This window comes from Artemia franciscana, chromosome 5 (genome assembly GCF_032884065.1).
Source record: "Artemia franciscana chromosome 5, ASM3288406v1, whole genome shotgun sequence".
NCBI classification, from domain to species: domain Eukaryota; kingdom Metazoa; phylum Arthropoda; class Branchiopoda; order Anostraca; family Artemiidae; genus Artemia; species Artemia franciscana.
In genome coordinates this window covers 50,563,691-50,588,062 of record NC_088867.1, presented here as the reverse complement: position 1 = coordinate 50,588,062, position 24,372 = coordinate 50,563,691, and the positions used below count along the sequence as shown (strand labels likewise).

Genomic DNA, 24,372 nt, shown 5'->3' with positions numbered 1-24,372 from the left:
CTATATCTAGCTCTCATTGTGTTGTTATTCTCCTATGCTCGCTTATCCACAATTCTTATATAACAAGAATCATAAATTGATAGAAAGTACATTAGCCTAGTGAAACAAGCTGGTGCAGCATTGCTTAATAAAAAAAAAAAAAAAAAAAAAAAAATCAAAATGGCTGTAAACCTTGTGTTATTACTAAAGTTAACTAAATCCCCAAGAATTATACTGGTTTGTTCTGAATTATGTAGTTCTTTGTCCATGGCCTTCTTACACCGAAACTGAGGTGTACTTCAGAGTCCTACATTGAGTTTATTTAGTCAAAAAGGGTCCTCAGTAGGCACGTACGCAGGATTTTTTTTATCGGGGGAGGGGGCCCAAAACCTTCGAAACAGCAGATATAAAGTAGCACTTTTTTTTTAAATTTGGTAATGCAAAAAGCACGTATATTGGAAAATAAAAATTATGTTTAATCTGTAGTATTGTAGCGGATGGGGGAAGAAGACTGAAGCGTCAAAAGTACGTTTTAGGCTCAGGTAATGTTCATAGCGATTTAGAACCAGTGATTAATCTATTGTATCCCACTGAAAGCGAAATATTAGGGTTAACAGTGCTATATGGATGCTGTGAGGGTAGTTCTTCTATTGCAAAAACATAGATTTTTATGAAAAATGATAGTTTCCAAAATTGATCCATTAAAAACTGCACTTTATCCTGAAAAGGGGGGATAAACGCCCTAATATTAAGGATAATTCTATTTTGCTGTGGATAGCAAACTCTCTGCTATAAAAATAACAGTTCAATTGCTAATTACTTCAAAGAGGGTAAAAAGTTCGACAGAAAATGGGTTAATAATTGGGCAGTGACTTTACCGGATGCTTGCATGCTGTAAAATCCCCCTAAAATGGCTTCACACATGCATCTAGATTCTTAATAAATGTCCTACTTTTGCCAGAAATCCGAAGAAACCAAGGGGAAATGAAACATTTTACAAAATTTCGGGGGGGGGGCCTTGGGCCCGAAGGCACCCCCCCCCCCTGCGCACGTGCCAGGTTGTCAGAAGTTAGTATTCATTAATCTATATTTGAGGTGAATGAAGACGGTTCAACTGAAAAGAAAATGAGAGAGAGCGTTAAAAATAAGCATTTCGAGACGTTTGTGTTACAAGAATTCATTTATTTAATGTGTTCTCAATGCATACTATATTTAAACTTGTCAAGTTACCTTAACAACTTTACTGGTTTTTTTGGTGTACTCATGGATATTTATTTATTTATTTTATTTTTCACCCACACAATACATAAAGTAAATATGGTAGAGTAAGAATAAATATAAAAAAACACAAAGAGAAAAACAAATACACACAAAATCAACGAAAAAAAAACGGATAAGACGGTTGTGAGGGATAGGCGCGTAGAAGCTGTACTGGAGACTTTTCTGTGAAGAATCTCTAACTTTAAAGTTACGTCAGGAACTGAAAATTTTCTAACAAGAGTCCGGATTTTTTGTGTCAAAGTGGAATATACAGAAGAAATTTGCAAAATTTGAAATAATTCAACCGAATTCTTTCTAAATTACCATTATTAAGAAGGGGGAAAAGACCTGAAGCATAAAGGACAAAATGATCACAGAAAGTAGAATAAAGTTTGGCCAGCGCACGTCTGTTATTTTCCCTCTGTTCGCATCAATTTTTGCATATCCAGTCCGAATCTTTTTACTTATTTCACAAACAGTACGCTGACGTAAGCTCGAAAGATTGTTAGTAATAGAGATACCAAGCCAACGAATACAATCAACAAGAGGGATAGTGAAGTTATTACAGTGAAGGGGAGCAGCAGTAGTACAGTTATAGGGAAGAAACTAACATTTTTCTATATTAAGTGAAAGGCCAACATAAGAGAAAGCATCAGAAACTATAGAGACCATTTGGGAAATACCCTTTTTGGAACGGCTAATCAGAAGCAAGTCGTCAGCATACACAAGATGAGAAACATTCGCAAGACCAGAAAGGTAGGTACCTGAAATCTTAGCGAGCACACTAGGAATACAAATTTTAAAAACTGTAGGGGACAGAACACCGCTCTGCCTACCTCCTCTTCGTACCCTTATGATAGTGTCAGATGCAGATCTTAATTGAAGAAAATAATTTGAATACCAAAACCAAAGAAGCATTATAACAGAGCAATTGACCCCAGAATTATACAAAGAAAAAAGGAGCTGACTATGGACCACACTATAAAACGCTTTCGAAAAATCCAAAACAGAAATATATAGACCACTTCCGTTGGAAGAATTATCAGCCAGTAAAGAAAACAGAATCTTATGCGCATGCTGACAACCTAACCCATACCGAACACCAAATTGGTTCTCACCCTGAATAAAATTTTTAGTCAAAAAAGGTAGAAGGATATACTCAAAAACCTTGCTAATATTACAAGATACAGTAATGGGTCAATAGCAGGAACAATCAATCGGTGACTTTACCCCTTTTTAAAATTGACGAAACTGTGCCACACAGAAAACTCTCAGGTACGTGTGAAGTACATTGACACATTTGATAAAGAAGCTGAAAGTGAATTATAAGGGGGTGCATTCAATCGGCATATGCATCTTAGAAATACCATCCTTATCTGTTGAATCAGATTTTAAACTTTCCACAGCATCAATTACAGAAGAAAAAGATAGGGGGACTATTTGGCGTTGCGAAAGCGTCATACTAATAAGGGGGGTAAGAAGGCGAGTATATACAGAATGCACTGAATAGTTAATCACTGAAAAAATCGAAGAATAGTGTTTATACCAAGCTGAAGGTGGAAGGCAATTACTTGTCATAGTTTCATCATTTAACTTGTCAGAACTAATAACTTTTCGCCAATGCTTCCTACTCAACAGGGAAGTCCATACCGCGCTAACGTGCCGACCTCAGATAACGTTTATATTTGGTTTTAGTTTTACGCTTGAGATCAGCCATACACCCAAAACTTGTCCGACTAAATTCATTCTATATCTGGAGCCATAGTTTCGCTTTATTTTTTTTTTTATCAAATTCGAACAAGGTTCTATTGACCAGATAGGTTTTTGTGTTCTTTTATGAATACGTTGCCGAGGTATGGCAGCTTCTTCTGCCTTTTTCATACACATCACAAGTTGGTTATAATAACAGTCTATATCGGCTTTACCATTCGTTGTTACCTGGCGCTAAAGAAGATGATATGGAACACGTATGGTAGAAAGAAGGGCTGTGAAGGTAGAGATGTAGTGTGGCATATTTACTTTGCTCCAATCGCTTTTTTTCTAACCACTTCGATTTTTCTCGCGAGGAATTTGTTTCCGATCGATCAGTATCCATTGTAAATGTCGTTGAAATTGGCACGTGGTCAGTATCTTGCTCGTTAAACCAAACAGAAGTAGAGATAATACCAGGCAAGCAAATAATATGGTCAATATCACTTATACTTCCAGAATGATGAATATATCGAAAATTTTGGAATTTGTGCACAACGTGTTACGATGGAAGACACTCAAAAAGCGAATCACTTCTCACACAAGATCGACTAATATCAGTATTAAAGGATAAGGATAAAAGGATAAAGATCCTCCAGAGCCATTGCTGGCGCATAGGGTGTTGAATCGACGTTTCAGTTGCTGGGTGTTTTTTACAGGGACAAGTAGCAAGCTTTGCACAGCAAAAACAAAAAAAATCGTCGGAGTAGAAGAGTACTCGGGAGTGTAGATGAATATCCCGTTTAAAGACACAGGCTAGTCTACTGGAAGTATGATGCTGACTTTGACGCAAAAAATTCAAGCTTGAAGCAGTGAGAAGATGCTCCTGGAGACATACCATAAAATGATTCTCACTTACTGGTTCAAATAATTCAATAATAATAATTCAATAGTTTTTTTCTACAGTTCATGCACAATTAGTTCTTTTGATAAATCTCTTATGTAGGTCTAGGTTACACATCACTTTATCCTTAACCAGTTATTGCGAAACCTTGAATTATAATGAACTAGTTCTCATTCGATGAAAGCTTATAGCCGAGTGTTGTTACTCGAACCATGAATTGCTCCAGTAATGATTTTTCGAAAAATTCCTAAAATGAGGAGATTTTTGTAAGGTGTTAGAAATAAACGAATTAGAAATGTTAAAAATTCTCTATGGATTGTTTTGGGTACCTAACTAGCTGACTGTATCTCAAACAAGTAAGATCTACGAAAAATGTGGGCCAATCCTGCTTTCTAGGGCTATAATGAAAGAACGGTTGGATGGCTAGGACACATCCTGTGGACAAAGGATGAGAGATTGCTTAAGATCGTTCTTGTCTGGTAACTGTTAGGACGAAAAGCATATCGATCCCAAATGGGGTGGACGGATTTCGTAAGGAAAGATTTAAGGGAAGTGAGAACTTCATTGGGAGGGTATAAAGAGGGAGGTTCTTAATAGATTGAAATGGGGGAGGAATATGCGTAGCTTTGTTGGTCTGTGACGGCCTGGTGCTGCAGTGAGTTGTAAGTAGTGGTAGTAGTAGTTAGAAATAAAGTCATTTTTAAATTTAGGTTTCGCTCTGCTAAAGAAGCTATACTGCGCGAAGAAGAGGCAAAACGGAAAGGAGAAGCTTTACCAGAAGAGGAGAGATTTGACTCCAATTGTATTACGCCAGGAACAGAGTTTATGGTGAAGCTTCAAGAACAGCTGAAGTATTTTGTTACCAAGAAAATTTCGACAGATCCATTATGGCAGAACTGCCGGGTCATCCTTTCAGGACACGAGGTAGATTAAACTTTCCTCTCATTTTGACTATCCCTTCCCTTTTTATGGTCTTATCCCTGTTCTTGTATTTTATTTTTGAATTTTTTTTTTAGAATATGACCTATCATAAATCCGATAATAAGACCACCAAGGTTCTTGATGAGTAGAATCTTGTATTTTTATTTATCTTGATTGAAAAACATTAGTAATAACAGCACAATGAATTTAAAAAAAAGGAGCGAACAGAAAACTGAGAAAGGAAAAGAAATGAGCAGCAAACTTGAGCAGGCTTTTCTGTTCATGGTTTACACCTACAGGTTCAGTTTGCAATTATTAAGTTAAGAAGCTATTTCTTGTCCATGCTGAGAATGTATTCTGCAAATCTGAAAAATGTTAGCAGATTTCAGCCTTTAGACGTTGCCAGAAAAGGTATCTGTGTGTCATGATAAATGTTAAAATTAAAAATTAACATGGACGTAAAATTTAGAAATGAAACACTCTTGAATCCAAAATGAGAAAAATAAATTTAAGAAAATGATGTCTATGTACTGATATATATGGCCTTCCAATTTTAATTGAATCTATTAGAGGCGTGGGGTTTTGTTGAAGAGTAGAAACCGTACTGTATGTTAATGAAAAAGCTTTGATGTTTATGGGGCTCATTTGATAATAGCCATCTCCTTAAAAGAAGTGAAGAGTCAAACAGCTATGCCTCTAGGGATGAAAACCCCCCTACACCCCCTGGGGCCAGAGTTGTACTTTGTGTAAATTGCCCATAGGTTATATCAAAGGTTGATTATTGTGAAAAAGGAGGGCAAACTTCATTCTGAGTCAAGAAAGACTAAGGGTATAAAGGTAAACATATGCATAGGAGGGCTGTCAAAAGGACACAATAACAGTATCTAGCGGATGACTAAGGGTATAAGTTGGGACTTTCAAATCATGTTGAGAGGGAAGTAGAAAAACGTTATAATATAAAGTTTGACTTATGATATTCCCTTAAATTTGCAGGATTTGGGAAATCTAGCGCTTTTCTGTAAACTGACCTTGCCTGAGTATTTATGAATGTTTAAATTGCATTCTAAAAGTTACCCACTAAATGTGCGGTAAACATGTGGTACTTACTAAACGCACTAAACCTGCGTTTCGTGACATAGCAGTGTATTCAAGCATGTTCATTATTCTTTTTTATTAATTAAATCTGATTGAACATTGAAAAGTGTTGTAAATAGTAACCAGGAGCACGGTGGAATCTGAAATTACATTTAACTATAGAAGGATAGGAAGTGGACATTCGCTGTTCAGTGTGTGTAATTTAGATGGACCAGGAATGGTATGGCCTATCGAAAGCACTAGGTTCGATATTGTCACCTTTTGACTGAGCAGTCACCTAGTAAGATATGGTATGAGGGCTGATTTTCCAGTTGAAAACTAAACCTTCCGACTATTTGGAGTTAATTTTCAGACATCTTTTCTCGAATCCAGACTGTTGAAACGATAATATTTCCTAAAGTCGGATCAGCGTAATAACCCATTGTCATGGATTGTCACGCAAGACGGAAGGACAGCAGTCCTGTGAATCGATAATGTAGTTGTTGCTGCATCTTAGGATGAAAATTCACCTTGACAGCCACCTTTGCAGAGTGGGGTCAAAGTGGATTTTTGTGCAGGTGGGGTGACTTTTTCGAGAGTGAGCTTGAGCTGCATAAAGACAGGGGTAAAAATTACACAAAATCTTAACAATACTTGTATTCATTCCTCTTCCAGCGGGTTTTACCAATATAAGATTTTGCCCATATTGAATTTTATGCAGTAAGGATTAGTGGTAAGTATAAGTGCTCAATGTAAGTGTTGTAAAGTATAAGGGATGTAAGTTTCAAAATTTTAAGCTCAATTGGCACTCTTTAATTACCGAACATTTGTTTTGTCAAAAAGTAAATATACCCTTAAAAATAGCTGACTTATATATTCATCTATATTGAAGACAGGAAGTTCTAATTTTATAGTCCTTTTCGGGCTGGTGTCAATAATTTAAAAGTCAGTGTTGTCTCTCTTTAACCACTAAGTGACTGAAAAGTGCTTGTTTTATGCAGGTATATTCATTTTTTTGGGGGAGGTGGGATAGTTATGTCTAAATTTCTTCCCTGAGTATGGCCCAGTTTCTGATAATAGGGATTGTATTCCAGTTGTTCAATTTTTTTTAGATGAAATATCAAAAGCTCTTGGTTTTCCCCCTTAACGCTTGACCCTCTTAAGTTTATATAATTATTTAACTGAAAATTGGGGAGTACATGAAAGACGTTGCAGCTAAGTGAAATACATGCGAGAATGTCCTAAACAAGTTTCTTAACAAGAACGTTCTGTTCACAAGTTCCTTAAAGGAATACGATTAGGATTACTATATCTAGTGATTTTTGTATCTGTGCATACGAGTTGGTGGCTTTATTATTTGAAATGAAAGAATTAGAGTTTGTGTTGTAAGATTTCATGTGAGTAACCCGCAGTGATATAACAGGTACTAACCAGGGTTGTCGCTAGTCGCTGTCACAAGTTCCATGTCTAGATTAATCATTAATTTTAGTAATTTATTTTTATAAGTTACTGAATGACTATGTAAATTCTATTTTCACAATCGCAAATAATGTAATATACGAACATGTATGGGGTACAGACATTTTCGGATAACGTCATGCTTGAATCTAAATTTCGATTATAGTTTGTTTCTGTTGCAACTATTATTCGGGAGTAATATTTTTCTCTTTGCAGACTCCAGGGGAAGGCGAGCATAAAATTATGGAGTATATACGATTTACGAAATCACAACCTGGTTATGATCCAAACACAAGACATTGCCTATACGGCCTTGACGCCGATCTTATGATGCTTGGGTTGTCCTCCCATGAGCCATATTTTTCTTTGCTGAGAGAAGAGGTGAGAAAATCTTAAGTGTTTTTGGTCTAAATTGATAAGGGAGATAAGGTATTTTTAGGGAGCTACTAAGGCAGTATTAAGGAGGTGCAAATGAAGTACAACTATCCTCGCAAGAGCTATGTTTTTTATTACTGAGAGAAGAGGTAATGAGCATTTATGTGTATTTTGTTTTAAAAGGTAATGCAGAAATAAATTTTTGATAAGGTACTAAGGGAGAACAAATGAGGTAAAAAAGGAGTACAATAATTCAGACATGAGCCATATTTTTTATGGCTGAGAGAAGAGTTAAGAAAATAAGTGTTTTTGGTCGATATTGGTAAGAGAGGTAAGACATTTTTGGGAGGTCCTAAGGGAGTACGATTATCCACGCATCAGTCATATTTATCATTACTGAGTGAAGAGGTAAGAAAATTTAATTATATTTGGCCTGAATTGGTAAGGGGAAAACAAATATTGGGAGGTACTAAGGGAGTACAAAGGAGGTAACAAGAAAGTACCATTGTCCTCGCATGAGCCATATTTTTCATTACGGAGGGAATAGGTACGAAAATGTTTAAACTGGTATGGAAGAAAGAAATCTCTGGGAAATATTAAGGGAGCGCAAAGAATGTACAAGCAATTGGCAATTAGCCTCGTATGAGCCGTATTTGTCATTACTTAGGGAAGAGAAAACAAATTCTGGGGAGGTACCAAGTGAGTAGAGAGGAAAAATATGTTTTTGTGGACTAAGCACTGCTTTAAACATAAAACTACTCTAAAGCTCCAGTTGAATAGTTGAAAGTTAAAAAAAAAAAAAAAAAAACAGGCGAAAGTTACCCATCTCCGAGGAAAATAGAAAGTGTTAGTAGATAAAGCTTAAAAAAAATATTCCAGGTAATTATTGTGGGCGAACTGTGATAAAATTTTACTTTTGTTGATGAACAGCTATTTTGAATTGTTTGAATGTTGATTCTAGGTAGCAAATCAATATTTGTAGAAAAACACGCTCTCAAGTTTTAGTATTTTGTAGTTTATTTGGTAATTCTTGACCCATCTTCAGTTATTTTTTGTCTTTTCCCTTTTCTTTCTTCTTTTTGAGAAATGTTCGTTTTTTTGTTGGTTTCTCTCTTGTAATAACGGTGACATATTAACCTTTACCTCTATATATTAAAAGTTGGTTTTTTACTTACTGTGTTGATTCAATAAAGTTCAATGTTACTAATCTTCATTTTGTCCCTGGGTTAGAGTTAACTTAATGAAAAGGAAGAAAGCGTAAAAATGATGCACGTGATCTATTTTTTAAACAAGAATATTTTTGGAGAAAAGAAGAAATTATAGAGAACCGGATTGTTTGTTGGTAAAGAATTGTATTTGAACCTTTGGATTGTCAGTCATTTGATCTCAATGCTGAGTAGAAGAGCAATATCTTAATAACCAATTCAGGAGCATCAATCCACAAAAATTTTAGGGTGGGGGGTTGTTTCCAATATCTAAAATTCAGTGCTTTCAATTTTCTGTGTCTTTTTTAATTTCTTCAATGAAAATACTGAAAAAAGAACTTTTCATTGAAAATCTCCCAAAAAAGGTATTTTTTTTCAGAATATAGGGAGGAGGGCATAGAATCTAAGGAGGGGATTCTAATTTAATAACGAAAAATAATAATTTTGCCTCATTGTGTGTATAGCTCACATCGAAACATTGTATAGTTTATAAAAATTTATCAGTTCTTCTGAAGGTGAACAGAAAGTGTGTTTTTAGAAATATATAATATAATGTAAAAAAAATATAAAATAATGTAAATTAAAGCAAACAATTGATTATTTTGAAAAAGTTAAAGAATGTCATTTCGAAAAAGATATTTTAGGAAATACGGCGAGAACTATTTCCTTTACTTTAACACTAAAGGGATAAAAAGAAAATCTTAACGGGCTCATTAATTCTAAACAAAGGGAAAAGATTAATATTTAACTCTAAATTAAAAAAGAAATTTATTAATAACCCATACAAATGCGTTAATAGCCTACTAAAGGGACAAAGGGCAAAACAAGAAAAGGGAATATTTTGATTCTATTTTTGCCATTTATTAAATGAGTCTGTACATGGACATACGTATAAAAAATAAATTTTCAAATGGGGATAAATCCATTTATTTAGACAGTGCAAAAAAAGCAGGTACAAAAGTCCATGTATTTCGATCACATATACAGCAATCGTAATCTGCAGAATTACTAAAATAATGTAATTGAAACTAGGAAATTTATACACAATGAACTGTGTCTGAAAATAATCTAGTTAATAATCCAGAAGTTCATTATTTTGTGAATGACCTGAAAAGTTATTTATTTCTTTGTGTATAAATATGCCAGTTTCAATTATATTATTTTAGTAATTCCACTAATGATGATCGCTGTATATGTGATCGAAATATCTGGATTTTTGTACGTGTTCTTTTTACTGGCTAAATAATGGGATTTATCCCCATTCGAAAATTTATTTGTTCGACATAGTACGGCAGAAGAAAAGAATACCGAATTTAAGGTTGTATGTTTGACATACACAGGGGAGGGGGCTTGGGAACGCTACCTTTGAAATCATAAATCTTTTTAAATTTCTGGGCATTTCTTGTTCCAAAGATCAAAAATAATTCTTTTTTTTTATTATTGCCCCTTTCCAAGCAAAATTTTATTCATATTTCTTCCCTAAAAAAACATAAGCAGTTATGGGCACGTTCCTGAGTCGGTATTTTGCTCCTTATTGAAAGATTGCAATGCAAAAAAAGAATATCCATCACCGTAAATAAATAATAAGACATGGATCTCGAAAGAATTTCTTGTCAAGAAATTCCCTTAGTCTCTGTAGGTAGCAAATTACTGAGTAATATGATACTTTTTAGACTGAGACATGCTGTAGACAAAGTTTTAAGGGAAGAACAATGCGGTTTTAGAAAAGGTAGAGGTTGTGTCGACCATGTTTTCACTCTTAGGTTAATAATTGAGAAGTCCCTTCGTTGTCAAACACCTTTGGTCCTTAGTTTTATCGATTATGAGCAAGCTTTCGATTCTGTTGATAGAACAGCGTTAACAAAGGTCTTATCGTTATATGGTATACCAGAAAAATACATTAAAGTGATTTGCGCTATGTACGAGAATAATACTGCTGCGGTTAAGGTAGGAAATGAGGTTAGCAACTGGTTTTGTATTAAATCAGGAGTTAAGCAGGGTTGTGTTCTATCCCCCTTTATATGGATCATTTTGATGGACTTCGTCTTAAGGAGCACAGGAAAGGCAATTGGAGACCATGGAATCAAATGGGGAGGAAGAACGCTCCTGGACTTAGATTATGCTGATGATTTAAGCATATTAGATGAAAGTGTGAGCAAAATGAATGAATTTTTAGAGGTTTTACGAGTTCAGGGTGCTAAAATAGGCTTGAAAATTAATGTTAAGAAGACTAAGTCACTAAGGTTAGGAATAAGTGAAGATGAACAGGTGACCTTAGGTAACGAAAAGATTGATCAGGTTGGGAGCTTCAGTTACCTTGGTAGTATTATTAGTAAAGATGGTGGGAGCAGTGAAGATGTTAAAAGTAGAATAGCTAAAGCTCAGGGTGTTTTTTCACAGTTAAAAAAAGTTTGGAAGAATAGAAAGATAAGCCTACAAACCAAGATTAGAATATTGGAAGCTACAGTGATGACAGTGGTCAAATATGGCTCTGAAGCATGGACACTCCGAAAAGCAGATGAAAATTTACTAGATGTTTTCCAGAGAAATTGCCTACGGATTGTTCTGGGTACCCGGCTGACTGACCGTATTTCAAACAGTAGGTTGTACGAAAAGTGTGGTTCAATCCCGCTTTCTGGGGCTATAATGAAAGAAAGGTTGAGATGGCTAGGCCACGTTCTACGGATGAAGGATGACAGATTACCGAAGATTGTCCTTTTTGGCCAACCGTCTGGGGCTACACGGAAAGCAGGTCGTCCTTGTCTGGGCTGGGAGGATGTCATAAATAAGGATTTAAAGGAAATGGGAACTTCCTGGGAGGGTGTAAAGAGGGAGGCTTTAAATAGATTAGGTTGGAGGAGGAGCGTGCGTAGCTGTGTTGGCCTCAGGCGGCTTGGTGCTGCAGTGAGTTATTAGTAGTAGTAGTAGTAGTAGTCTAATTATCAACCTTAAAATTATATGTTTTTAGGATAATAAAACATTTTTAATACTGCAGTTAGAAAAAATTGTATTTGAAGCTGACAATATGTATTCTTCAATGATATTCCTCTTTGTCTTTCAGTTTCAGTCATTTTTAAAATCACTTTGATTACCGAGAAATATAGCCTATCTGACCATCTGAGAGATATTAGCTTTAAATCAATGTTTTTCTTTTAGGTTCGATTTGGGAAAAAAGAGCAAAATAAGAAAGCTAGCAGTCCAGAAGAAACGACATTTCACTTACTACACCTCTCTCTGATGAGGGACTATTTGGATCTGGAATTTTCCCCTTTGAAGGACTCCCTCCCTTTTGAATATGATCTGGAACGGATCATTGATGATTGGGTTTGTTTTGTTTATTTCATTCCTTTTGTTGATTTAAATTCTTCTATTTTAAGTGAATGTGGAGAGTATTATACAAATGTCAAAAAAGCCTTCTCCCGTCGAGATCGATTATTCTTGCACTTCAAAATATTTTATGGAGCAGTTCTCTTATCCAAAGTCGCTTCATATCACTTCAGAATACCATCAGTAGGGATAGTCGGACAGGCTGTAGAATCGCCATTGACCAAGTGGTTTCTTAAAAGCAAGAGGTCTTTTAAAATTTCTAAGAGTTTCTTAAAAGCATATTACTTCAGAATACCATCAGTAGGGATAGTCGGACGGGCTGTAGAATCGCCATTGACCAAGTGGTTTCTTAAAAGCAAGAGGTCTTTTAAAATTTCTAAGAGTTTCTTAAAAGCCGTATAAAGTGCGTTGTCTTATCTCGTTTCAGGAACTGTTTATCCTCGCGCCACAGTTTTCAAGATGACAAAATAAACACATCAGCTTGATCTGATCATCTGAAAGAGTTAATACCTCGAAAAGAATAATTGATAAATATGTTTTGTTTGGCAGTGCACATTTATCCGGATCCGTCTTCATAAAGGGATATTGAATCAAAGCCATCTTTTGAATCTTCTAGCAAAGTTATTCGCTTATTGGGTAATTCTTCTGCATGCTGCCTAAAAATGGCATAAATAAAAAGTAAATGTATTAACTTGGTGGCAAAACTGTGCCTCTTAAGGAAACATTTCGTGGACTAGCCTACATTGTGGAAGCTCTTACGCCAGATATGTTTTGTGTTTTTGTATATTTACTATCGCACTCTTACTCTGTTTTTCTGGTTTAGCTGCCGGATGCTTTAAAAATTTTTGTTTGTTTAATTTCAGATCCTCATGGGTTTTTTGGTTGGTAACGATTTTATACCCAATCTGCCTCATTTTCATATTGCCAAAGGAACACTGCCTGTGCTTTATAAAGCTTATATGTCCATCTTACCCACTTTAGAGGGTAAGTGTCAATTTGTAATTCCCTAATTGTTCATAACCTTGATTGACAGACTTTTACATTGAATCTTGATGCGTTATTTGCTGTTTTCAGTTTTTGTTCAGTAAATTAATTTTATTGAAATAAAAAATCTAGTTTATTTGTGGAAGATAATTATAGAATAAAATCTTATATTTAGAAATACAATTTTTAATTTCCAAATTAAATTATATTAAACTGTTTATTCAAATAATTTAAAATTCCTATTTCCTCTACTCTCACTGGTGAAAAAACACCTATAAAAGAAAAGACGAAACTCGTATCATCTTCAAGGCCATTCACAATGAGATTTTACAAATACTTGCCTCGCAACAGACGCTTTTGGTCTGTTTTTTTTTTTAATATAATAAATTAGCATTGCTGCTACTACCACTACTAGTGGGATTCAGCGAGCGCTAATTTGAGCCAATTAATATTTTTCATCGAAAATTCTGTAAAAAATCGGATTGGCTCTATTAAGCTGTTGCTGAGTCTTGATGTTAGTAAAATCTTAGCTTAAATTGGCCTTTAGACTTTACCTAAAGTTTATTTATTAAAAAGCTATTAAACTGGAAACTTTTCAAGCCGCCTTATAGATCTACCTAAAAAAAAAATAACCCACAAAAAGTGTCTTTTCCGTTCTAAAAGACATACTGACCCCCATGGCTATAGTCGTGGGAGGTAACGGGTTTGAGTCTCCCCCCACCGCCTAATTTTTTCCCACTCGTATAAAGTAGCGAAAATGTATACAAAGGAATTTTTGATGCGTTTTGTAAAGTTTTTTTTTTGAGTGCTCTGAAATGACAAAATACAACCCCACGTAGTCACTGAATAAATCCATGATATAATTGTAGGTTACATATTCACATGGACTTGGGCTGTAAGTCTCGTTTGTATACCCCCCCCCCCCCCCCCAGTGTCATTATTTTGGCTATTGTCTCAAATTTAACTGCCTGTCAAACTTAAGACCATCTGTTTCAAATTTTGACCAATATTGGAATAAAATTTTTAGTTTTACTGGCGAAAGAGTTGTTTTCAATGGCTTTCATTCAATTGTGATAATTCAAAGTTTAAAATACAACTTTTCTTTCAGTAACTTTACGTCAGTGGAAAACGCCTCTGACTAGTTTAAAGTGATGTCATGCTGTCACTTTCATCTAATGAAAAATCATTCCACGTAACCGTTGGGTTGAAGTTTGACACACCGTGTTATTTTTAATACCCGCGATACAACGCATGAGCGTTACGTTTTGAAATGACTATTACACGCGTCGATCATATTCGCCATCCCAATATTAGTCAAAGAGCATTAATAATTTAGGCTGTACGTACTATAGCATAAATAAACACTCAAAAAGAAGGGCTTAGACCAATGCTGTTTACAATAAACTAAAAATGCATCTTTTTCTTATCTTAAACTAGCTGTTGGGGTCGTTACCCCCCCGCGCGTAAGTCGTTACGCGCTATTGTAGTTGTGTCCCTGTGTCCCACCTGTGAATATAGATATATATCTTATATATATATATATATATATATATATATATATATATATATATATATATATATATATATATACATATATATATATATATATATATATATATATATATATATATATATATATATATATATATATATATATATATATATATATATATATATATATATATATATATATATATATATATATATATATATATATATATATATATATATATATATATATATGTATATATATATATATATATATATATATATATATATATATATATATATATATATATATATATATATATATATATATATATATATATATATATATATATATATATATATATATATATATAACTACGTATATATAACGTTTAACTACGTAAAACGTGCGAATATACAACATTCTTCGCTGTCCCATTGTCCGTACATATAAATAGGTTGTCAGGTTTACCGACTCTTGAACATGTAACATATAATTGTCCATGGGAAAAACAATCCGTATTCAGATCTATACCTCATTATTCGAATGATTGCCCTTGAGCTTTGTTGATGGTGATTGCTAATCAAACATTCCCTGTGTCCCCATCGTCATTTAAATATCCCCTTCAGCTACTTTCCTCTAAATATTTCAACCAACTCAGCTACTTAGGCTTGAATACATTTGTTTTCGAATTGGTATATGATGAAATAATTCAGACGTCATATGCGGACAAACACGACGTCAGTCGACAGATAGACACACAAACAAACAATTTATTTATATATATATATATATATATATATATATATATATATATATATATATATATATATATATCTATTATTAAGCTAAGCCCTTGGGCATACTGGAAAACTATAAGCACTTGGGAAACTTTAACAAAGCGTTGATTCGTTGCCTAATAATATAAATAAGCTCTAACTTATTCTTTGAAAAGGGGATTTTCCTTAATTAGAATTTTTTTTTTTTTAGTTCTTTATCATGATGACGTAGAGTTTATATTTTAAATTTTTATCTCGATACGCAATTGAAAATCTTTGTATTGCCTTTTTGTCATACCGTAGATTTTTATTATTTCCAAATTATACTATTTTCTGTAAAAATCCGAACTTATTTGCATGTTTATTCAGGACAGTTCGATTTGTATTTGAAGATATTTGTTTTCTTTTGGTTTTCTTTTTTTGTAGGATCTTAAATTTTGTTTTCCAGTCAATCTTATTTTTATACAGAAATCTATGATTTTTAACGCAAGACAGTTTTTTTTTATCAGGAGTTTAAGGGTTAAAACCACTATGTTTTTATGGTTTTCTCAGGATACATCAATGAAGACGGCAAGTTGAATATGAAGCGGTTTTGCAAGTTTATGGAGAAACTGGAAAGTATTGACCACGACAATTTTCAAGACATATATGATGACTTGAAGTTCTTGGCAGGGAAAAGAGCTAATGCAGAAGAGCAAGTTGGTGAAAGGTCGGAGGAATTTTTGGACGTAAGACTTGCTCTCGTTAAGTTTACTTGCTTTACAGCGCATATCAACGGCTTCCCAGGAATAGTTATCAGAACATTTTAATAGAGACAGAAAGGCCGCAATTATATATTGCTCAAGTTTTTTTGCGTAAAAGACAACTCTTGTCCCTCCAACTTTATTGTAAAATATATGGATTGTGGAGAAAGTTTTTAGCCATCAACTATGTTAGTTATTATATTATGTAATTTTTCGCATTTCAAGGGGAATTGGACTAATCATGGTCATGATTTGTCCCTGTCTATCCTCTAATACCAAAATTTCCACTCTTATCTCCTTTGGAAAACATAAAAATATAACCCAAAAACTTATATTGTCGTTTCAGGTTCGCCCCCAGATCCCACCAATGTGGTGTACTTTTTCAGGGACGATTTATTCCAAAGTTAGAACATTTATAATTTTAAATGATTTTATTGGGCTTTATCAGTTTATTTGTAGTGATGCCCCCCCCCCCCATAAAAAGTAACAAACAGACGTAACGACTTCTTTAACGTAAAAAGTTATCCTCCCTTTCCCAACGACATGTCATGGGGGCAATTCTTGTCAGTGAGTCTTGTTCTTAAGAATTTTATAAAATTTATTGAATTTTTAAATTTAGTAAGTTTAAAAATTAACGAATTTGTTTGATTTTGATTAAGAATTCCCCAAAATTCTAGAAAATTTTTTATTGACCTATCCAGCGGGATCGAACAACATGTTTATAGAGCTCATGATTTGATGAATGTGTGATGAAAGTCTTGGCAGTACAGTGAGTCATAATGTTAAGCCCCCTTCCCCAATATCAATCAACATTCCGAAAAAATGAATCTGTCCTATGCTTGGTTGTCGAGACCTAAACCTTTCTAATTTTGGCTGGGACACATGTGCAGTCTTTTTAACAAAGTATTTGAGTTTTAATGCAAGTTATTTTTGCCTTGTAACATGCCTCAATTTTTGAAATGCCTCAATTCATGTATAAAGAGAAGATGTAAAAGGTCCTGTATTACAAACGATATTAAGTTTCCCATATTGTAATACTAAAACGGAAATATCTGACTTAACTGAAAGAGGTGTGGATTGAAAACAGCTGAACATGTCATAATAGTAAAATGAAAATAGTGTCTCCTGTAGCTAGTTGGGTTAATTAATATGGGGAAAGCAAAAAATGCCAAATTTTATCTAAATATCATTAATTTTTCAAAACATTAGCTATACTGCATGAACCTGTCATTATAATTGCTCTCATACCACCCTAATACTACAAACTTGTATTATCATCTTCTTTTCCAATGAGATTAGACTTTGTTGAAACCAAACAAGTGCTAGTATCGAGTCTTGTGTTTTGTCTATAGTCCTGATTTTGTAAAAAAAACTTGTATTAAGTAAAAAAAGAGGAAAGTATATCAAACTTTGAACCAGACAAGTTGCTTTGAATCGAGTATGTTTTGTTTACAAGCCGAATTTATGAACTCTATTGTATTTTATTTTGAACCGCCTTGTTGACCACCATTGCAATTTGTGCACGGAGCGGGGATTTAGGCATGATCATAGCGGGGAAGGGTATGGATAAGGGTAGTACCTAGAAGTCATTACCAAAATTTAGTTATAACACTACATTACAAATAATTACTAAACCAATCTGATCTTACCATAAAGGTTATATTTTTTCATCGGAATTCTCCAATGCAAAATGACGAAATAAAAATAGCCAAGTTTTTTTTTTTTTTTTTTTTTTTAAGTCGATTTGGCTGAATCTATTCACCAACTCATTAATCATACTATCAGCACCTGGAGCCTTATCATTTTTTAATCCTTTTAGTACTGTCGCTAATTCTTCCTTACTAAAAAAATCTTCCTTCACATCCAAGGTATCACAAACTTTTTCATTTTCATCTATATCTTTTCCTGCAACTGTATCTCGGTTTAGCACATTCTCAAAATGTTCCACCCATCTTTCTTTAACTTTTTCCTTATCAATAATTGTGGCCCAATTTCTACCTTTAACTGGGACTAGTCCGGATTGGCTACTCCCTTTGAATTTATTAACATGCCAGTATAATATTTTACTATCATACCGTCTAGCCGCATCTTCTAGGTCCTCAGCAATTTTATCCGTGGCCTTCCCTTCACATCTCCTTAGTTCATATTTTAATGCTTTCTCCAATTTCTTTACATTCCTTTTGTTTTCATACGACCTATCACTCAGATAATTCTTATACAAACCGCCTTCTACTCTCTATTAAACCTAAAGTTTTTTTCACTATTATTCCTGGTTGCAGTCTTAGCACTCTTCCCTAACACACCATGAGCAACTTCACAAATTGTTCTTCTGAAGTTATTCCATACATCTTCCACATTGGCTGGGTTTGGAGGAAGGTCATAAATAAAGATTTAAAGGAAATGGGAACTTCCTGAGAGGGTGTGAAGAGGGAGGCTTTAAATAGATTAGTTTGGAGGAGGAGCGTGTGTAGCTGTGTTGGCCTCAGGCGGCTTGGTGCTGCAGTGAGTACAGCATATCGCAATATATTAAGACAATTGGTAGGGTCCAAGGGTCCACGAATCTTAACACTAAAAAAAAGTTAGAGTATATAGCTAAATTGAGTATAAATTTGAAGGAATAGCTTCTACGACGCGAGTAGTCGAGTAGTTTATAGTACTTAATTCTAACTATTACTATTTCAAGGTTATTTTTAGGTAAACAGGACTGGTGTGCAAAATAATATATAGTTACGGGGTGATTAAAAATACTTAGTTAGATTATTTCAACTGTGAAGAATGTTATACATGATCCTAATAAATGATCTTTACTGACCCCGCGTGATATTTACTGACCTCGTGTGATCTTTACTGACCTTGTATTTCTCTGAGAAAGGTCGCAAAGGGTACGGTATGCTGGTTTGTCTTAAGCATTTCTACAATCACCTTGTTCTTGTCAGACTTTATTGTATTTTTGTGACGCCATATGCTAGCGTTTTCTCCTTTCTGGATTATTGTGACTGAAAAGGATAAACGTACAATCCATACAATATTCTTCTTCTTCTTGGAATGCCAAACCTTCCGAAGTCTTCTTTGGTCTTCTTTTGGCTTCACGGCGATTTATAATCTTCAAGTGCTGATGGTTCAGGAATAAGTCTTCCTACTATCTACTTGCAGATATTATTACGTCTTAGGAAATCGAAAATACTTTTATATAAATGTCTTTCAATGTTAGTTTGTAGGTTTGAGAGCAGCAACATGTTAATGTCAGGCTGAAAGTTTGCTCACTGAAGATTCTCCTAATATTGATTACTTTCTGCTAGATGCATTGAAATTCAAAAATCAGGAGGTTCAGGGATTCTGGAATAGACCTGAAATGTCTGTAATATGGATCGGCTCGTTTATGGCAAGTAGACCAATATTTTCTCAGGATCAAAACATTGTTTTTGATTCTATAATAAAGAATATTACCTCTCCTTGATGGAAATAAAGATGGAATGGGCACTTTGTTTTTGAAGGAACTCTGCTTCCGGGTATGTCTCTGAAGTCTGGGCCTTTAAATTGGGATTGATTGGATTATATGAGGAGCTACTAGCTAGCTGGTTTGCTACCTCATTAAATTTGATGCCTTGGTGGCTTAAGATATGTTGGAACTTGATGTCAATAAGGCTATATTGGAGACTGATTAACTGATCGCTGATTGTCCCCAGGTCTGTATTCATGGCATTCCAATGGATATTATCAATGACCAGAAGGAAGTCATTGGAGTCTGAGAGCAATACCACTTTTTTTGGAAGCCGTTGGATTAATATTTATGAGCTTTAAAGCCTCTTTTGTGGCCGATAGCTCTGACGTGAGGATGGAAGTGTTATCAGGAAGTCTAGTTTTTATATTCAGCGAATAACTTGGAATAACAGATGTAGAGCCATATTTGCTGCCTTTTACTGAGACATTACTGTATATTTGGAGAGAATCTGGGCACAAAGTGTTCATTTTCTCATGAAAAAGTGACTGAATTTGGATTGGGAGATAATTCGTCTTTTGCAAGGATATTTAACTCTAGTGAAACACTTGGAGGTGGCATTTGCCATTCTGGGGGGGGGGGGGGGACAAGAGAATGCTTGAAACAGGGCGAGTCAAGTTTAAACGCTTTTGCGACATCAAGGAAAATTGCACCCAGAATACTACCCTCATCAACTGCCTTGTGCATGAACTTCAGCAAGGCCATGCGAGTATGTTCTGTTGAGTGTTTAGGGCGAAAATCAAACTGATTGTAATGGAATTTTTTCTCAATAGTACTTAATTCTAACTATTACCATTTCAAGGTTATTTTTAGGTAAACAGGACTGGTGTGCAAAATAATATATAGTTACGGGGTGATTAAAAATACTTAGTTAGATTATTTCAACTGTGAAGAATGTTATACATGATCCTAATAAATGATCTTTACTGACCCCGCGTGATATTTACTGACCTCGTGTGATCTTTACTGACCTTGTATTTCTCTGAGAAAGGTCGCAAAGGGTACGGTATGCTGGTTTGTCGTAAGCATTTCTACAATCACCTTGTTCTTGTCAGACTTTATTGTATTTTTGTGACGCCATATGCTAGCGTTTTCTCCTTTCTGGATTATTGTGACTGAAAAGGATAAGCGTACAATCCATACAATATTCTTCTTCTTCTTGGAATGCCAAACCTTCCGAAGTCTTCTTTGGTCTTCTTTTGGCTTCACGGCGATTTATAATCTTCAAGTGCTGATGGTTCAGGAATAAGTCTTCCTACTATCTACTTGCAGATATTATTACGTCTTAGGAAATCGAAAATACTTTTATATAAATGTCTTTCAATGTTAGTTTGTAGGTTTGAGAGCAGCAACATGTTAATGTCAGGCTGAAAGTTTGCTCACTGAAGATTCTCCTAATATTGATTACTTTCTGCTAGATGCATTGAGATTCAAAAATCAGGAGGTTCAGGGATTCTGGAATAGACCTGAAATGTCTGTAATATGGATCGGCTCGTTTATGGCAAGTAGACCAATATTTTCTCAGGATCAAAACATTGTTTTTGATTCTATAATAAAGAATATTACCTCTCCTTGATGGAAATAAAGATGGAATGGGCACTTTGTTTTTGAAGGAACTCTGCTTCTGGGTATGTCTCTGAAGTCTGGGCCTTTAAATTGGGATTGATTGGATTATATGAGGAGCTACTAGCTAGCTGGTTTGCTACCTCATTAAATTTGATGCCTTGGTGGCTTAAGATATGTTGGAACTTGATGTCAATAAGGCTATATTGGAGACTGATTAACTGATCGCTGATTGTCCCCAGGTCTGTATTCATGGCATTCCAATGGATATTATCAATGACCAGAAGGAAGTCATTGGAGTCTGAGAGCAATACCACTCTTTTGGAAGCCGTTGGATTAATATTTATGAGCTTTAAAGCCTCTTTTGTGGCCGATAGCTCTGACGTGAGGATGGAAGTGTTATCAGGAAGTCTAGTTTTTATATTCAGCGAATAACTTGGAATAACAGATGTAGAGCCATATTTGCTGCCTTTTACTGAGACATTACTGTATATTTGGAGAGAATCTGGGCACAAAATGTTCATTTTCTCATGAAAAAGTGACTGAATTTGGATTGAGAGATAATTCGTCTTTTGCAAGGATATTTAACTCTAGTGAAACACTTGGAGGTGGCATTTGCCATTCTGGGGGGGGGGGCAAGAGAATGCTTGAAACAGGGCGAGTCAAGTTTAAACGCTTTTGCGACATCAAGGAAAATTGCACCCAGAATACTACCCTCATCAACTGCCTTGTGCATGAACTTCAGCAAGGCCATGCGAGTATGTTCTGTTGAGTGTTTAGGGCGAAAATCAAACTGATTGTAATGGAATTTTTTTTTTATACAGAAACGACAGAACTCTAGAATAAATCCATTTTTTTTTTTTTTTTTACTAAAAGCTGATAAAAGAGAATTTGGTCGATAATTAGAAGGATCGTCTCTAGAACCATCCTTGTGGAGAAAAACTAATCTGGCAGATTGTAAGGAACTGGAAAAAGCTCCGTTCAAAAATGATAAGCTCATAAAAATGGCGAGAGGAGATAGAATAGAGGGTAATATAAAACTTCAGAGCCCTTGACAGGAAATTGGTAATTTCCACAATACGATGATGCTATTAGCTCGGAGACGATTCACTGGACAAACTATAAAACAGGATCCAAAGCCATCGATTTTTGACAAGAAGGACCGAGGTACTTTTAAAGTCACTGGTAGAAAAAGCACTAATAGCAATATCTTCAGAAATTAATTTCCCTATGGATGCAAAGTAAGAACAAAATTCATCCATTATGACCTGTCTAATTAATGTATTTGGCAAGTTGTTTCTTTGGAATTGGGATTAAGAACTGCGCTTATAAATTGTCAGGTTTCCTCATACTCTTGGTGAATTTGGATAACATCTGGGAGTAATCGATACACATGGCTTTACGAATTAAGGAGTTCAATAAATTTCAATATTTTTTTTATGCTTTTCAAAATGACTATGAGATGTAGAGGACTTAAATGCCTTCCACAAGTAAGTCTTTCTTTTGGTATTCATAAGAAGAGGTGTAGTCACCTAAGGGGCACAAGGCTTTTAGAAGCTGAGGTTGCACAGCTACTATCAACAAAGGCCTCTGACCAAATCATAAAATTTGTTGAAAAGACTTGAATCGGTGAGAACTTTCCAGGAGGTATCAGGCAATCAAAATTTAAACTGTTCAAGTTGATGCCGTTGGGAACGGGATGGTAAATAACAAAGATTGGAATAAACTGAAGATAGACCAGAAATTGAATGATGTATAATGCATGGAAAGTGGTCATAGATGTCAGACATGATAATAAAGCTCGAATTAGGCACTAAAGTAGAAAAAATTGTCAATTATTCTGGCAGATGTGTCAGTTACTCTAGTAAGAATAGTGATATAAATAAACATGTTAAACGATCAAGCAGAGGATAAAAAGTCATAAGAAGTTGTAGATGAAGTTTTTAACTGGTCAATATTGAAGTCTTATAAAAAGATAATTTCATCATTACTTCTGCATATTTCAGACATAACCTTGTTAAAAATTCCTAGGAAAAAAGGAATCGACTCACTTGGCGGGCATATTCCTCAATGATGGTTTTCTTGTTGTCAATCAAAATTTATTTTAAAGTAGACTCAAAATGCTATCCACATCTTTCCACAGATCGCTACGCAAAGTATAATCTGGGTAATTAGGAACATAAAATGCTAAACCACCTTTTTTATCTCCTATCTATTCACAAATTCCAAGTTATATCCTGAAATGTCTTAAAGTACATCATTGCCCTGGTGAAGAAATATTTCACAGAGTCCAGTAATCTGAGGAGAAGAATTATCTATGAGAGATTGCAAATTATTTAGAGAAGAACAGAGACCTTGAATGTTTAACTGAAGAACTGAAAAATTAATACCAGAATTTTAGTCCATGTTATATCTATAAACAAAATCTGTGGTAGAATCACTAGTCAAAATACGACGTTCTGCACTACGCATTCATGAAAGGGCTCCAGGAATTTTGCGAGGAGTCATCTGACTTTGTTGTCATCTTCAAGCATTTTTTTTCCCTTAACTGACATGCGTGATATGTAGAGTTTTTAGAATGCCAGAAAAAGAAAGCCGTCCCATACAACAGTTTCATTCAGCAGGTCCCAAGTTGGTGGCTGACGTTGAGTCCTACTGTTCGCCAAGTGATTGATCGGTAGCCGGAACTGCTGGAGTAGTTTTAACATTACATGCCATCGAAGAAACATTTGAAGCACCTCAAGATCGTAGGCCACCTAAAAACGAAAGATGTACTTGCAGAACTTGAATTTGTGTATTCATCGTCTGAGCTTAGAGTTTCAGAAGAACAGCCTCTTGTGCATTTTCCGCATGCCAAACTGAAAAATCTACTTCTCACTGTTTTTGCGAGACTTCTGAAATTCAACATTATCATATCTGCTGATGAAGTTTCTACCAGTTTGCTTGTGAACTTGGACAATTATTTGCAGGACACTGTAGGTGAGCAAGTTGAACTTGCATTAGATGCTCAGAAACTAACCTTGGCAGAAAGACAAAGGTGCCAACGAAGGACGCGAAGGCATTTGATGGATGCTTTTGGTGGGCAAAAGTGTTTGCTTTTCTCGAATCCTGTAAAAGCTGAAT

At 34.9% G+C, this 24,372-nt stretch overlaps 1 protein-coding gene across 1 annotated transcript in view; it reads left to right on the top strand.

The window, feature by feature from the left end:
• The window catches only part of LOC136027554 (5'-3' exoribonuclease 1-like), a 153,157-nt gene that overhangs the window by 13,590 nt on the left and 115,195 nt on the right, over nucleotides 1-24,372 (top strand). Inside the window, exons 3-7 of the mRNA XM_065704922.1 lie at nucleotides 4,543-4,756; nucleotides 7,502-7,666; nucleotides 12,022-12,189; nucleotides 13,056-13,176; nucleotides 15,997-16,172. Of these exons, the coding sequence (XP_065560994.1) occupies nucleotides 4,543-4,756; nucleotides 7,502-7,666; nucleotides 12,022-12,189; nucleotides 13,056-13,176; nucleotides 15,997-16,172 (844 nt within the window). The remainder of the gene's footprint in view (nucleotides 1-4,542; nucleotides 4,757-7,501; nucleotides 7,667-12,021; nucleotides 12,190-13,055; nucleotides 13,177-15,996; nucleotides 16,173-24,372) is intronic.